This window comes from Corylus avellana, chromosome ca8, assembly GCF_901000735.1.
Source record: "Corylus avellana chromosome ca8, CavTom2PMs-1.0".
Classification (NCBI taxonomy): Eukaryota; Viridiplantae; Streptophyta; class Magnoliopsida; order Fagales; family Betulaceae; genus Corylus; species Corylus avellana.
The window spans coordinates 9830254-9846117 of record NC_081548.1 but is presented as its reverse complement, the minus strand read 5'-3'; the positions used below and the strand labels follow the sequence as shown (position 1 = coordinate 9846117).

The 15864-nt window shown below is 38.6% G+C and overlaps 4 protein-coding genes across 4 annotated transcripts; 2 read left to right on the top strand and 2 right to left on the bottom strand.

The window, feature by feature from the left end:
- Positions 1 to 1712: 1712 nt before the first annotated feature.
- LOC132189266 (serine/threonine-protein kinase AFC3) lies at positions 1713 to 6761 on the top strand. Its single transcript, XM_059603925.1, has 12 exons — positions 1713 to 2126; positions 2254 to 2380; positions 3146 to 3172; positions 3259 to 3412; positions 3497 to 3545; positions 4009 to 4123; positions 4300 to 4391; positions 4487 to 4634; positions 5367 to 5431; positions 5529 to 5626; positions 5856 to 5961; positions 6115 to 6761. Exons 1-12 carry the CDS (start codon positions 2034 to 2036, stop codon positions 6250 to 6252), a joined length of 1212 nt encoding a protein of 403 aa, XP_059459908.1. The 5' UTR covers positions 1713 to 2033; the 3' UTR covers positions 6253 to 6761.
- A 975-nt stretch (positions 6762 to 7736) lies between these two features.
- LOC132189709 (putative pentatricopeptide repeat-containing protein At3g15130) lies at positions 7737 to 9987 on the bottom strand. The gene has a single exon (XM_059604485.1). The coding sequence runs from the start codon at positions 9964 to 9966 to the stop codon at positions 7906 to 7908; it is 2061 nt and encodes a 686-aa protein (XP_059460468.1). The 5' UTR covers positions 9967 to 9987; the 3' UTR covers positions 7737 to 7905.
- Positions 9988 to 10095: 108 nt separating this feature from the next.
- LOC132189710 (pentatricopeptide repeat-containing protein At2g20540) lies at positions 10096 to 11754 on the top strand. The gene has a single exon (XM_059604486.1). It carries the CDS (start codon positions 10107 to 10109, stop codon positions 11739 to 11741), a length of 1635 nt encoding a protein of 544 aa, XP_059460469.1. The 5' UTR covers positions 10096 to 10106; the 3' UTR covers positions 11742 to 11754.
- A 938-nt stretch (positions 11755 to 12692) lies between these two features.
- LOC132189840 (uncharacterized) lies at positions 12693 to 15164 on the bottom strand. Its single transcript, XM_059604651.1, has 2 exons — positions 14746 to 15164; positions 12693 to 13571 (listed from the first exon to the last, which is right to left on the bottom strand). Exons 1-2 carry the CDS (start codon positions 14945 to 14947, stop codon positions 12877 to 12879), a joined length of 897 nt encoding a protein of 298 aa, XP_059460634.1. The 5' UTR covers positions 14948 to 15164; the 3' UTR covers positions 12693 to 12876.
- Between the last annotated feature and the right edge of the window lie 700 nt (positions 15165 to 15864).

Sequence of the window (15864 nt, the reverse complement as noted above, 5' to 3'; positions counted from 1 at the left end):
TTTTTTTTTTGAAACATATCATACTCATTCATTGATAAAAGTTGCGAGCCTAAAGCTCTTATAAACATAGCAAAAAACTTTGAAGTAAATCATAGCCGAAGCTAAAGATACAGTCATCAACAACAGACCAAATCAACCAAAACACAGCATTCGCTAACCTATGACTAAATATCAGGTTGAAAACTCAGATCTGCATCAAACAGACACCATCTAATGCATAGGTAGCGCTTATTCTTCGGCCTTGAGAGCAAAACCCCCAAACCGATACTTGTTCCTCAGCCTTGAGAGCAAAACCCCCAAGCCTATACTTATTCCTCGGCCTTGAGAGCAAAACCCACAAGCCGATACTCATCCTCCTCGACTCGAAAGCCAGGATAAATTTCACATCCACAACCTAAAGGTTTGGACCAGTAATATGGGGCAGCAACCGGGCGCAACAAAGCAGGAGGAGAAAGCCTTATTACAAGCATAAATAAAACCATACATGGAAATAAAGGGAACAATAAAACTAATGCAGGAAAAGAAATTACAGCAAATAAAACCAAATACAGGGGAACTCAAAGGAAATACAAAATTGAAAAACAACAAAACAGGAAAATAAATGCGAAAAACACTCAAAGCGGGTCACGGCAGCCGGAGGAGGCCGATCGCGAGCTGGCCGGAAACCGCCGCGGAAGGTGGTACAAAAAGCTTGGCGCGGGAGGGGCGCGTGAAAAGACCCGACAGTGAGCAGGGAGCAGCGAAGAGAGCATGGAGGAGATCGGCGGCACACACAAACAAACAGGGAGGGGGAGAGTTTGAGTGAAAACCCTCAAAAGCAGTACCCACCAAGAGAGAACACAAGCACAACAGAACAGAAAACACCAAAGTCAGAAACAAACCTAAAACAAAAATCGGGAAGCAAGGAAGGGAGGAGGGATTAAACCACATTTTCAAAGCATAGTAATGGAGACAATTTACATTATATTTGTGAAAACCAACTTCTACTTTTCCAAGTTGCAAACTGTCACTTAAAGGCTCGTTACATACTCAACTATGACATTTCTTTACTAAGTCATGAACTTATATATATATATATTGGCGGTTAGCGGTTAACGGTTAGTGCGGTTAACTGCCTGCCTATATATATATATATATATATATATATACATGAAACCGTTTTTGTGTTTAAAATTTAAAATATATATACAAATGCATAAAAATCTAAAAAAGATGTCGTATTTAGTATGATATTATCGTATTATTATAAAAATGACATCGTTTTGATTTTTTTTTTATAAAATTATTATTATTATTTTTTTAATTTTTTTCTTTTAAAAAGCAGTTAGTTGTTATTAAAGTTACTAACTGATAACTATCGGTTAACCGCGTAGGTGGTTAACGGATGCGGTTAGTAAATTTTACTAATCACCTATGCAGTTACAATTAACGGTTTTAGCCAATAACTGCTAACCGTAATTCCCTTTTCACCCCTAAATATTACTAATAACCCTACTATAATAAATTGAATTAATCAATATAGTTTTGAGGGTGTTACAAAAACATACTCATTCGGATTGAAAGCTGCTCGAAAGTTGGTTGGGCAGGTTTTTGCCTACTCCTAGGTTATGGAATATTTCTCTTTTATTAAAAAAGAAAAAAAAAAAAGAGAAAAGAAAAAAAGGGCGGTGGGCAGGAAGTTTGTAAAAAAGCTAAAATCGGGCACCCAGTTTGGCCGGAAAACCCGAATGTTCGGACCACACGTGAAAGGTAGCAAAAATGGCACGTTTGAAAATTACCTCTAAACCATTAATTAACCGCCGGAGCGAGCATCCTAATTCCTAAGCTATAAAAAACCCTAATCCCAACCCCTCTCTCTCTCTCTCTCTCTGTGTCTCCCCGAGAATCTGATTTTGAGCTCACTCTCAATCTCAGACTCTAAAAATCTTGTCAGAGTTTTAATCTTTTGTTGCAGATATATAAACTCAGACGCACACGGAGATATACATACCCGGCGAAGGAAGAGAGGAGGTTATCGAATCGATTGGGTGTGAATGGTGGCCGTCGAAGTTGAAGGGATGCAGAGGGAGCAGCGAATCAGGAAACGGCCTCGGCCCACGTGGGACGTGGCGCCATCTGAACCACAGGTACGTCCCTCGCTTGCTTCTTGCTTTTCTTTGGAGTTAGGGTTTTCGGAGAGAGAATCCGCCTCAAACCGAAGGTTAGGGTTTTCCTTTTTGTTTGATGAGGGTTTTGGATGGTGGCTTATTGCAGGGGAAACGAGCAGAGGTGGTGAGTAATGAAGGGATGGATAGAAGAAGGCATGGGTCGCCGCCGAGAAGGGACGACGATCGCGAAGGGCATTACGTCTTCAATCTCGGCGAGAATCTCACACCTAGATGTCCGTTTTACTTTCCTTATTTCAGTTTGTGTTGCTTAATTTTGCTGTTGCTTCTGTTACCGCTGTTGGGTATGAATTTAATTTAATGCACATGAAGTTTCAATTGTGAGCCAATGTGTTGCATGAAATTGGGTTGAATTTGGGATTCCTTATCTGTCTAAGAAGACTTGTAGACTAATAGTTTTATAAATTTATGAACTTTTTGTTTTTTTGTTTTTTTGTTTTGTTTTTGTGTTGATAAGATTTGGAATAGGGAAACTTTGGATATGGTCAACTAATCGATTTGCAGTATAGTTTACGTCAGGATGGGTGCCAACACATGAATTTTTGTATGTGGTTCAGCTCTAAGGCCTTATTATGAGTTATAGCAGGTCATAATCTCTGCCTATGATATATACACTGCATGGTCTAATATTGTATTGGCCTTAAATCTGTTGGACTTGTTTGAACATTTTATTTTTGGGCACAATGCTTGCATCAACTTGTTGATTGCTTCTATAACCAAATTAGTGAATAGCATTCTGGAAGTTCTCTTTCTTTGTGCTATGATAGCTTCTGAGTTATGCATTTTATATGATCAATTAGTCAATGATTGTAAAAATGGTTTTATTTATGGCTCGTGTATTGTGCACTATATTGCCCTGCTTCTTTGGTTTCTGTGAGAATTTTCTCGATACAGATTTGTTGTAAATTTATTAAGTAGTATTTTTGGGTTTTAGTAGTTAATTTTTGTATCATAATTGATTTGGAGTATCTCTTTGGCAGATAAGATACTCAGCAAGATTGGTGAAGGTTAGCTGTCAAGTGCCCTGATGTCTGCAAGATTTTATGTTTTTGTGATTCTGCTTGTGTCATTCAGCATATTGCTAGTGCTGTAGGCACATTTGGTCGAGTTTTGGAATGTTGGGACCGACAAACACGAGAATATGTGGCAATCAAGGTAGTTCGAAGCATACGTAAATACCGTGATGCAGCAATGATTGAGGTTGATGTTCTTCAACATCTTGCCAAGAATGATAAAGGAAACTCACAGTACGTACCTACATAGTTTTGTCTTATTACTGGTTCATTTTTGGACATGATCTAACTTTTATGCATCTTGATCCGTTTCTGCAGCTGCGTTCAGATACAGAACTGGTTTGACTACCGCAATCACATATGCATTGTAAGTATTTATATTAAATTTTTTATTTTTATTGCCTTTTGCACTATTACATCTGTGTTCTTTTACAGGAAACTATAATACTTAATTGCCTTGGGTTGCATTCTGTAATGAGGTTACTTTTACTTCTGTATTGTCTTGTGATGGGTTGACTTCTAGCTCACTATGGGAATACATACCCTCTCCTATTTTTCTGGATCAATGATTCTTTCTCTCTTTTTTTTTGTTGTCTTTTTGTCTTTTTGTATTGTCTTTGTTGTTGCTGTGTTATATGCTTGCTTATAACTTCTCTTAGACCTGCTGTATTTCCATTCTTTGAGGTTTGGATGATTGATTTTTGTATACTTTGCAAATGAAGTAGATCAATTGTAGTACTGCTGTCTCAATTTGTCCATATGAACTTTATTCATACAACTGGGAACTAAACAGGAACCTTCCTTTGGATGCATTTTAATGGTGTTATCAGGTGTTTGAGAGGCTTGGACCAAGTTTATTTGATTTTCTAAAGAGAAATAAATACTGCCCATTCCCTGTGGATCTTGTTCGGGAATTTGGACGACAGCTTTTGGAATCTGTTGCATGTGTGTGGATAGTTCATGGCCTTTGGCTTATCTCTCTCATTTTCTTTTTTCTTACATTTCCTAACCAATCACCCAGATCTGTTTCGTGGCCTGCTTTGATTGTTCAGGGGTGAACAGTTTGTTTTGATTTTGTCTTTAATCATTAACTTGTTTCTTTTCTTTATCATATCCGGCAGATATGCATGACTTATGTTTAATTCACACTGACCTGAAGCCAGAAAATATACTTCTTGTGTCTTCTGAATATGTAAAGCTTCCTGGTTGTAAGGTATTTGGATTTTTATAATATAAAAAATTATACCATTTCATATATGGTATAGACTCAGTTTTGATATATTTCAAAAAATGCTTGGAATGGTACAGAGGTTTTTTTCAGATGAAACGCAATTCAGGTGCTTGCCCAAGTCTAGTGCCATTAAGCTGATTGATTTTGGTAGTACTGCCTTTGATAATCAGAATCATAGCTCCGTTGTTTCAACGAGGCATTACAGAGCACCTGAGGTTATTTTAGGTAAATAGTTATGGTGTTGGCAAGTGAAAATCTGTTCATTTCATTTGGTTTACGTGCATTGTGTTCTGACTCCAACAATAAAACAGTTTGTTTGTGGATAAAATAATTCTGGATGCTGTTATAAAAGAAAAAAATTCTGGATGCTGTTGAAATCTCTTTCATTTTCTGCCTAAAGAAAATGGTCAGATCAATCATAGTTAAAGGAGTTTCACGGGAGAGGGCTTAAATTTCTTTTAAGAGAAGCAATTTACTCGTACACAAAGATATTTATGAAAGGAGATTTCTAGAGAGAATATCAAAAAGGAAAGGAAATGATGGGCCACAAGGGTAGAATTTGGTCACTGAAACAGAAATCCGGGTCATATGAAATCATAGCATGGTTCAAAACAGTCATTTGGTACCCTACGAATCATGATCTACATTGATGCTTTACATAGTGGAAGATGCAACAAGTCTTTTCAGTTTATTGGTGTGGTCCCACTTTATACCATCTATTTCAAATGATTTGCCTTCTATTTATTCCCTTGTATTGTAGTTGCTTAAAAGGATAAACTTGTCCTGTTGAGTTAAGTTTTGGGATTTTGTTTTATAGGGTTGAAATATATGGCTGTCCTCTTTTTTCCTTCTTTTATAGAAACATAGTTGCTCTTGATTATGAAAAAGAATGACTGGATAACAATTTCTCAGTTGCATAATTGTTTTATCTGACGGTGTTGTATACACGACATGCAGGTTTAGGATGGAGTTATCCATGTGATTTATGGAGTGTTGGTTGCATACTTGTTGAACTTTGCTGGGTTAGTTTTGGTTTTTATTTTTTTGATGGTTATATTAAGCTTGATTTGGATATGTAATATCTAGTTAGGAATTGTTAAGACACGGAACTTTTGTCAGGGTGAAGCATTATTTCAGACCCATGAGAACCTAGAGCATTTGGCAATGATGGAGAGGGTGTTGGGACCTCTGCCAGAGCATATGATTCGTAGGGCTGAGTAAGTAGTGAATATTTTTGAATCAGTTGCCTCCCTTGAAAGAATGTTTGCATCTACATATTGACATGTTTTGCATCTACAAGCCCTTTTTGATGATTCATAAGTGCATGTCCGTGAAGGTTCCATACACCGATTTAAGAAATAGTTTTTCTGATGCATTGAGGAATATAATTAGATCTTACTAAATCACTTATTTACGTGCTTTGCTTGCCTTTGTTGTGATATGCAGCCGAGGTGCTGAAAAATATTTCAGGCGAGGGTCACGTCTAAATTGGCCGGAAGGAGCAGTTTCAAGGGAGAGTATTAGAGCTGTAAATAAGCTTGACCGTCTGAAGGTTTACTAGTTTTCTTTCTTCTCCTTTGTGGTCTTTTTTTTTGAGTTTTTTTTTTTTTTTTGGGCGGGGGGATTAAATTGTTTACTTTCTTTGATATGTTGTGGAATATATGTGCAGAGTCAAGGGTGTGATAACTAATGCTTTTTTATGCAGGATCTAATATCTCAATATGTAGAGTCCTCAAGATCCCCTCTCATTGATTTGTTGCTTAATTTGTTGAAATATGATCCCTCTGAACGTCTCACAGCTCGACAAGCTCTGAATCATCCCTTCTTTAAGAGTCTAACTTGAGAAAGCAGGCATCATGGAAGCTAATTTATGGTCTACAAAGGCTTGTCTCGTTGTAGATGACGAGGCTGGCATTTCCCGAGAAAAAAAGAAAGAAAGAAAGGAAAACAGAAAGAAAGAGAGACGAGCATAGGGGATGATAAAGAGCTGGCTCAAGGAGTCGTTGCATGTATTTGTACAAATAGTGTTTAATGGATGTTGATTTTGCTTTGTAAATAAATGATTTTGTTCCTGGTTTAGAATCAACAAAGTTGGAAATATGGAAGGCACATGACTTGAACACATTTTACAAGCCGAGTTGGTCAGGTCACAGAGCATTGGCAAATCTCATTACTAGAGAAATGTTAGGGGTCAATGTTTTCCTCATATTTGGCTCATATTTTCATGGTTCATGTTTATTATGTCGTGGAAGAGTTGTCAATGTATTTTCTTTGTTTGTTGCGGTAGCAAGGACTGGACCCAAGTCTATTGTAATCAATCACTGGGTATAAAAGAAAAGAGAGATTTATTGATGTTGAGGATTAAGAATAGTTGTGATCCATTGAGCAATGTGTGATCCATTAAGAATAGTTGTGATCCATTGGCAAACCTTCTTGCTTCCAGCAAACTCATTGATGTGACAATAAAAATAATCATTGGATTTAAAATTTAATGGTGATTTATTAAAAATTATCTGTTTACGTCATAACTTGACAAGTCAAATCCCATGTTTTTAAGAAGAAAAATTTTATAGCCTTCAGGCTTTGGCGCTTTATTTGGGTGATGACTGTACAAGCAGAATAATTATGTTATATGTAATTGTAATGTAGCATTTTTATTTTTTTCGAACATTTCCCTTCTCTTCGAACCCCAATTTATGAGAAGAAAAGATTTGATTTGTGATTCTTGCATAGACTCTGCCTACTACTTAGTAATATATGACTTGTACTTTACTTGTTAAGATAAGGTAATTACCTATTTTAGTCTGATAAATATACTAAACCTCAATTTAGTGTCCATTTTTGTAAAAAAATTAAAGTGAAGATGCTAACAAAAGAATTCTTAAATTTTAGAATTTTGTATCTAATCTAATATAACAAAAACTAAAAAATTAAACCAAGTGAGCTTCTATTACTCATTAATTGCCACAAAAAACAAAAAAACTCTCATGATATATAATCAATTTCTATCGGTCAAATTTACAAGATCTTATTACAATTTTTTTTTTAAAATTATAAATGCTTTATTATAATTTTTAAAATTTTAAGGACAATCAGAATTTACGACATGAGTAATGCTAAATACTCAACTTTTTTACAATTGGGCTGATGTAGCTGTGCTCATCAACCCTTGTATTTTTTTCTCTTTTAATAAAAGCTAATCCAAGGACTTATGGGTACTGTCATATCAGCTCAGTTATATAGAAGTAAAATAAGAGTTGAGTATGCAACATTAATAAATATGTTTGTTTTACTAGATGTGGAAAATCTGAATGAATGAGATTGTAAAGAGAAGGTATATTATTTCTAAAACTGTTATATGGCCTTGTTTCCAGCAAAAGGACAGTATCTGGTTGACCAAAAGTGTGTGATTTTCTAATTCTTGAGCAACACAAATGGTGAGGGCACACAAGCCATTTCCTTCAAGAAAAGAATCCGCAGCATCGAAAAGAATATATCACCAATAATCCCCACAAGAACACAAGCCATCTTCAAACTTGTGAAACCTATTTGCATCTCTCACTACCAATACCACCTTCAAAACTTTTGACAAACCTTTGATGAACGCATGACAATCCCCACAAACTCTCAAGTTCTTGAAAATCCTAATCACCCTCTTTTCTCCATTTTCCAATCCACCACAAACCAATGCCAAACCAATTGCCAACTTCTCACTATGAACTCTCAAGCTCTCCTCCTTTGACTCCTCTTCCACATCATGCAGCGCAAACTTCACCCTATGAACATAACCCACCTCTTCTTTGATCCTCTTCTCCATTTCCTTCAACACTTCATGGATTTTCTCTGTAAGTGGGTGTGTGTCCTCTCCATTGTAGAAAAAGTGGACCTCCTTGTCAATCTCCACCCAACTACGTCCTGCCTCTTTCTTTAACCTCTTCTTCTTCACCGTTTCTCTTATTCTCTCACAGTCTTTCCAATAACCTGCCTCAGCAAAAATATTTGACATCATCACATAGTTGACCGGATTGTCGCCATCTAATCTCAAAAGTATCTCTCCTACTTCCCTCCCCATTTCGAGGTCCCCATGTACTCTACAAGCACTAATCAGTGTCTGCCAAATCCCCACATTGGGTTTTAGCGGCATGCTCTCAATGAGATTCCTAGCTTCTTTTAAGCGCCCGGCTCGGCCAAGGAGATCAACCATGCAAGCATAGTGCTCTACTCTTGGTTTAACTCTTGGGTCACTACACAATCTTGAGAAGTATTCATGACTTTCTTCGATGAGTCCAGAATGGCTGCAGGCTGAGAGCATGGCCAAATAAGTCACACCATCGGGCTCAATATCATCCGATTGCATTTTGTTGAAAAGATGCATTGCTTTTTTTCCCAGACCATGCTTTCCATAGCCAGTGATCATAACTGTCCAAGAAACAACATTTCTCACCGGGATTTCACCGAAAAGTTGTTCTGCCTCATCTGTCAACCCACACTTGAGATACATATCAACCATTGAATTGGCCACTGACATGTCTAGTCCAGATGGGACTTTGATGGTGTAGGCATGTATTTGCTTGCCTTGCTCTACAAGTGCAAAATCAGCAAAGACACCCATCAGGCTTGAAAGAACAAATCCATCTACTTGATGTTTATTCTGCCTGAGATGCCTAAACAAGTCCATGGCCTCCAGTAAATCGCCTTCTTGAGCATAACCAAGAATTAGTGCACTCCAGGATATCACATTCTTCTCTTCAATTTGATCAAATACTCTCCGAGCTTTAATCAAGTCCCTGCATTTGACATACAGATCAACTAGGGCACCTGCAATAGTGGTCTGAACCGAAAATGGGAATCCTCTTGTAATCAACGAAGCATGAATTTGGGCTCCTTCCTGCATTGCTCCGAGGCTGCTACAAGCCTTTAATGTACTCGTATATGTGAATTCATCAGGGATTTCCCCCTGTTCTTGCATTTTCTGAAACAAAAGTAGAGCTCTATCACCATTTCGCTCAAGTGCGTATCCAGCTATCATCGCATTCCAAGTGATGAGATTCCTAACCGGCATGCTGTCAAACATTTGAGCCGCCTCACTAATTCTTCCACATCTAGAGTACATGTCAATGATAGAATTGGCCACTGCAGGCACCCATTCAAACCCAGTTTTAGCACAAACACTATGGATCTGCATTCCATTTTCTGGGATTCCCAAAATCCATGATGCTTTAAGATTGGTTGAAAATGTGAACTCATTTGGCTTAATGCCCGAAGACCCCATTTTGCGAAAGAGTGATAGCGACCCGTTGGCATTACCATTTTGTAAGTAGCCACACATTAGAGATGTCCAAGAAACAACATTTCTTTCAAGCATTCTATCGAACACAGCACAAGCGAGGTCTATTCTGCCACATTTTCCATACATATCTATAAGATCATTGTTTAACATCAAATCAAGCCCAAGCCCCACTTTTACTACAGCCCCATGACCTTGCAATCCCTGCTCAAGTAACAAATTCTTCGAACAGTTCCTCAGCAGATTCGCGAATCTCTGTCGCTCACTCATTATTTATTATAGAGCTGAACTTCTGCTCGTACCCCGCGCCACGAAGTTCGCATCTATATCACGAAATTAAATAGGATAGCATTTTTCCAACTCAGTTGCTTAGTAGTAACTATTGCAAAGATCTTTAACAAAAGTCATTAATGGGAACAAGAACCAGCGCCTTTGTCATTAGAGAATTGGAAGATCTTTTCGTGCCTGTGTTGCGAAACTGCGTAAACATGGAAGGATTGAAGAAAATCCATGCTCCCATTGTGAAGTTGTCACTGTCACAGAGCAACTTCTTGTTGACAAAAATGGTGGATGTGTGTGACAGCAATGGGAATATGGAGTATGCAAGTTTGCTCTTCAATCAAGTGGTTGAGCCAAATGGGTTTTTGTACAATGCTATGATCAGAGCTTACACACACAACCATAAATTTAGTGTAGCAGTCGTCTTGTACAAGAAAATGCTAAGACATCCGCAAGCTGAAAATCCCATTTTTCCAGATAAATTCACCTTCCCATTTGTGATAAAGTGCTGTGCAGGGCTTTTGTGTCACTTTCTGGGCCAGCAGGTTCATGCCCAGTTGTGTAAGTTTGGGCCGAAGTCGCATTTGATAATAGAGAATGCACTAATAGACATGTATACCAAATGTGACAATTTGACAGACGCACACAAAGTGTTTGAGGACATGACTGAAAGAAATGCAATTTCTTGGAATAGTATGCTTTCTGGGCATGTTAGGTTGGGACAGATGAGAAAGGCAAGAGCAATGTTTGAGGATATGCCAAACAAGACTATTGTCTCTTGGACAACGATGATTTCGGGGTGTGCTCGAATCGGGTGCTATGTGGATGCTTTGGATGTTTTTCACCAAATGCAAGTGGTAGGAATTGAGCCTGATGAGATTAGTATTGTGTCAGTTTTGCCGGCATGTGCACAGCTTGGAGCTCTTGAGGTTGGGAAATGGATTCACATGTACGCAGACAAAAATGGCTTTTCGTGCAAGACTAACATTTGTAATGCCCTGATTGAGATGTACGCCAAATGTGGTTGCATTGATCAAGCATGGCAGTTGTTTGATAAAATGGTTGACAGGGACGTGATATCTTGGAGTACCATGATTGGAGGGCTAGCAAATCATGGGAAAGCTCGCGAAGCAATTAAACTCTTCCAAGATATGCAGAGAGCGAAGGTTCAACCCAATGGAATTACTTTTCTTGGTATTTTATCAGCCTGCACCCACGCTGGTTTGTGGGATGAGGGACTGAAGTACTTTGACTCCATGAGAAAAGACTATCATATAGAGCCGGAAATTGAACACTATGGTTGTTTAGTCGATATTCTTGGTCGCTCAGGGTGCCTTGTTCCGGCTCTCGACACAATAAAGAAGATGCCAATGAAGCCAGATTCGAAGATATGGGGCTCTTTGTTAAGTTCTTGCAGGAATCATTGCAATCTTGAGATCGCTGTTATTGCTATGGAGCACCTTCTGGAGTATGAACCAGATGACACAGGGAACTATGTGTTGCTTTCTAATATTTATGCAGATCTTGGGAAGTGGGAGGGCGTGTCAAGGATGAGGAAACTCATAAGAAGCAAGAAGATGAAGAAAACGCCAGGATGCAGCTTGATTGAGGTTAACAATGTGGTTCAAGAATTTGTATCAGGCGATGATTCAAAAGCATTTTCAAAAGATATCTTTTGGATGCTAGAGCTGCTAGCTTTGCATCATGACAGAACCGAGGGTATGCTAGAAGTTGCAGTGGAGGATATAAGTCAACATTTGTGTTAAAATCAACATTTGTGTAATTCAAGTATCTTATTTGCTGTGCCTCAATCAAAATGATCTGGTTTTTGTTTGTGGTTGATGAGGCTAAATTGATGGTTCACCCAGTTTGATCAGAAATACATTTTTTCATATTAGATATAGGAGAAGATACTATGAATATACAAACCAATGTGATGTATGAATTAAATATTGCAAATCTTATATTTTGATACAAGAAATAAAAGATTAATTGGGTATTTAAAAAAATTATGAAATGTGAAATATAATTTTTTATTTTTTATTTTTAAAAAAGATTAATTTGATAAAATTAAATCGATCCAACCAGTGAACTGACCCATTCTACCCAATTCAGTTGAACTCAATTGACAGCAGTTCAAAAGAATGAACCAAACCGAAAGTGGGATCAATCCGGTTGAACTTGTGGGAAATACAAAAGCCTACACAGTTCCTTCCTTTGCCTTTACTCCCTTTCAGATGGAATTTTGCTCTGACCATTTAATCTAATGAAGAGAAAGTATGCACAACTTTCAAATACCAACCAGATGGAACACTCTGAACCAAATTACCAAAATTAGCAAACTATATGATGTATGAAAATACTCATCCAGTCAACCTGATAGGCGATTTTGCTATTAGCTTATGCAATCAAAGGGCTAGGTTGCTGTTGTCTCACCCATAGGCGAGTTATGTTCTCCAGCTCTATGAAAGCAACTTTCAAACTAAACTGTAAGGAAACATTCCAATTACCAGTTAAAGATGATACCCTAATATCAAGTGCACCACAATTCAGTTCTTAAGAAAACTGTGATTTCATACATGTATGATTTCCTAATGCCCATAAATGAACAGCAGATCAGCATGCAAAATACTTTTTCAGTTTTTAAAGGCCACAACAACCCCAGCATCAAATTTACCACGTATAATCCACTGTCCTAAAAACAGTATGCCAACCTATATCTTCACTCTTTAAAGATGCATTCATACACAAAAAGAATCGCAATGGCAAGTAAACAGAATGAAAGTTGTGCACAAAGGATAAATTGTTCTAGGAAAGGTTGGCCAATTTCATCCACGATGAATTCATACAAGATATGAACTGGTCGAAACGAAAGTAAACAAACAAAAATATACCAGCTGATTAGCTGAACAAATGTGCGAGGGAGAGGCCACATATTACAGTTACTGCATAGACACTGCAATCCATGAACACTGCATCAAATGCCTTCTGCATCACCAGACCTGTCTCCAAAGTCCGGCTTACTTGTTCAGCCCAACCATATCCATTTAGTTGACTAGTTTCATTTTCATCTATGGCAAGCCTTTGAAAACCTCTTTGTTTGCCAAAAAGAAGTTGTGCAAGCACAACCGTCACATTGGTTAGCAAAAGCAGATAGAGCGGCCTAAAGCTTTTTATGCTCTTTATGATGTAGGTACCTAGCAACGGAAATCCTAGATATGATAATACAACTATAAGGGCTACAGTTACAGAAGACAAAAGGCGGACATTCTCTGATGCTGCAATGGCAGAAGTTATTTGCTTTGGAGTGAAAAATCTATGTCGCTGTATTTGTTGCTGTAGATGTTGTTCTGAGGCCAAAGTAGAAGCAGATGAATTTTGATCGATTGATGGGACCAGAGTTGGCTGCACTTTGCCATTGACTTCTGCAGCAGGGGCAGCAAGGGTTCTTAAGGCTTCAATGCACGTCTCAGATTCGTTTAAGGAAGGTGGCAGATCGCTTCCACCGTCATAAGCATTAGTCTGACTGGCATTAGAGATGGCATCACGTTCCAGCAACAAAGAACCAGGTGCTTCATCCTCTCCTTGAGGAGAAACTGCAGAACATGGGACCCATGAGCATGGAGTGATAAATATAATTTTTCAAATTCCATTTACACAGAATAGCAGAACTTCATAAAAACAAACAAGTCACAGAAGAGAGTCCACTGCACCATGGCTCTTTGGGTTGATCCAGTTAGGTGAAGCTGAGACAATAGAGTTAACCCTTCAGGTTTCCATGATGAAACTTAGCAATAATTTACTGATGAAAACTATGAATGTCACAGAAGTAAAAGCATGACATCTTAATTTGTGTACTTGGTTCATTATATTTTATTTGGCAAGATTTGGGACACATACAAACTCGCATACTGTTACGCTGTTTCCAAGAACCGAGTCATTTGTAACTTGATACCATATCCAAAAGTGCTGCCGCAAATTTAGTCCGATTAGAGCTCTAGGCAAGCTTATTGACTAATACACTAAATTTGTGTCCTTTGATCCTTGTTTCCCACGGCTCATTCACTTAAGTATGAATTTGTAACCTAACTAGAAGCCTATTTATATATTACCCACCCCTAACAGCCATAACTTTATATGTGAATAGAACTCCAAACAACCATAAAAATCCTTCAGATGCACCCCACATTAACATCACATGTAAATCATTAGGTTTCCAATGTGGACATGCCAACATGAAGAAAAACCCAAGGTCCACCATATCAAACATCCATCCAGTAAAACAGCCCACCCATACTAAACATCCTATTTATGACATAACCTTTCTTCAATTTTGAATAAATTCTTTAAAATGGGAACTTGATGAAGTACTTATGTAGAGAATTTTGGGTAAAATTATCATATCATACACAAGCTATAATTCGTGCACTTAAAATGCCATAAATAGCCATTAAAAAATCAATCCAAATCTTTCACGCGGGTATCCAATGTGAGCCTATCAATCAAGTAATTAACAGTGCGTAGGACAGCATACAAGTCAATTACAACATCATAATTACATAACATATACCAAGAACAACAAATCCCATAAAACTTTTTGATGAACTCCTCTTTCTGGATGAACTCCTCTTTCTGGATGAACTCATCATTCCAATGCCCTTTTACTAAACTTGCAGAATACAATCAATCTGCTTTCCCGAGAAAACGTTTTACCAAGAAAAGTTTTCATCCAAAACAAACAAAGTATAGAGAGAAAGAGAGAGGGCGTACCAGTGGTTTGATTGGAGACCTGAGGTTGGAGATCCTGATCATTGGAAAGCAAAGGCTGGGATGATGGGTCTGAGGCTGCGTTTGTTGTATTCTCGTCAAGAGAAGGAGGGAGTGTTTGGATCCGACCCGATATGAGGGCTAAACGGTCGGCTCCTCGCTCCATGATCTTTCTCCTTCGGGCTTCTCTAACGTTGGTCGCCATATCCTTAAACCTTGGTTCTCAGCTCATGTGAGACTGGAATACATGGTAGATCGCGTAAACTTTTACCCTCTTGTTCGATTTGGGTCGGATATTTTGCAGGTTGCCTTGTATGGACTTACAATTTCTAGAGATTTACGTTCCCTATTATGCCTCGCTCCCATTCGATTCCGTGTAGGTGTAGGGAAAGTCTCGCGGAATGGCCCGAATTTATGGTTTACAATTTGTTGGGTGATTGATCGGCAACTTTAAGCCCACCAGACCTCTAGGCGTGGTCCAATGTGCAAGTCCACTAAAGATAGGACCAGACCGAGATATAGTCGGCCCAAACCGAACCATGGCCAACCCACCGATAGTATAATAGTCCTTTCACCGAGAGTACAATGGTCTTTCAGCAAATGTAGGAAACCCCACGTTCACTAATAAACGTGGTGCATTCCCAGCTCCCAAGCAAAGTCCCACGTTCACCAAAACATGGTCCAGCTGTCAGCGCCAAATCGAGACACGTGTACCCGAGGATAACTCGGGAGCCCATGTCCAGCATAAGCGTAGTTAAGCCACCCACCAAACCCACGATCTCATAATCGTGGAGTAGCCCATAACCCTTGATCCACTTCGCCACACATAGCGCACAGTGGATCCTCGGGAACATGGGGCCGAGAATCGGGGAACGACAACCGCTACCTGATGCCTATAAAAGGGAAGCTCCAGTTTATAATTTGGTAATCACAAATCTCTCGAGCTCTCTTATTGCTTACTTGCTCTCCCTCTCTCAAATCAAATACTGATTTAGGCATCGGAACTATCCCCCGCCGGCACACCTTGGCAGCTCTTATCCTAACTTTCCTCTTTTTATAGATCAACGACTCCTCGGATTTTGTGCAGTGTCACTCCATGGAAAACTGTCATCAACAGTTTGG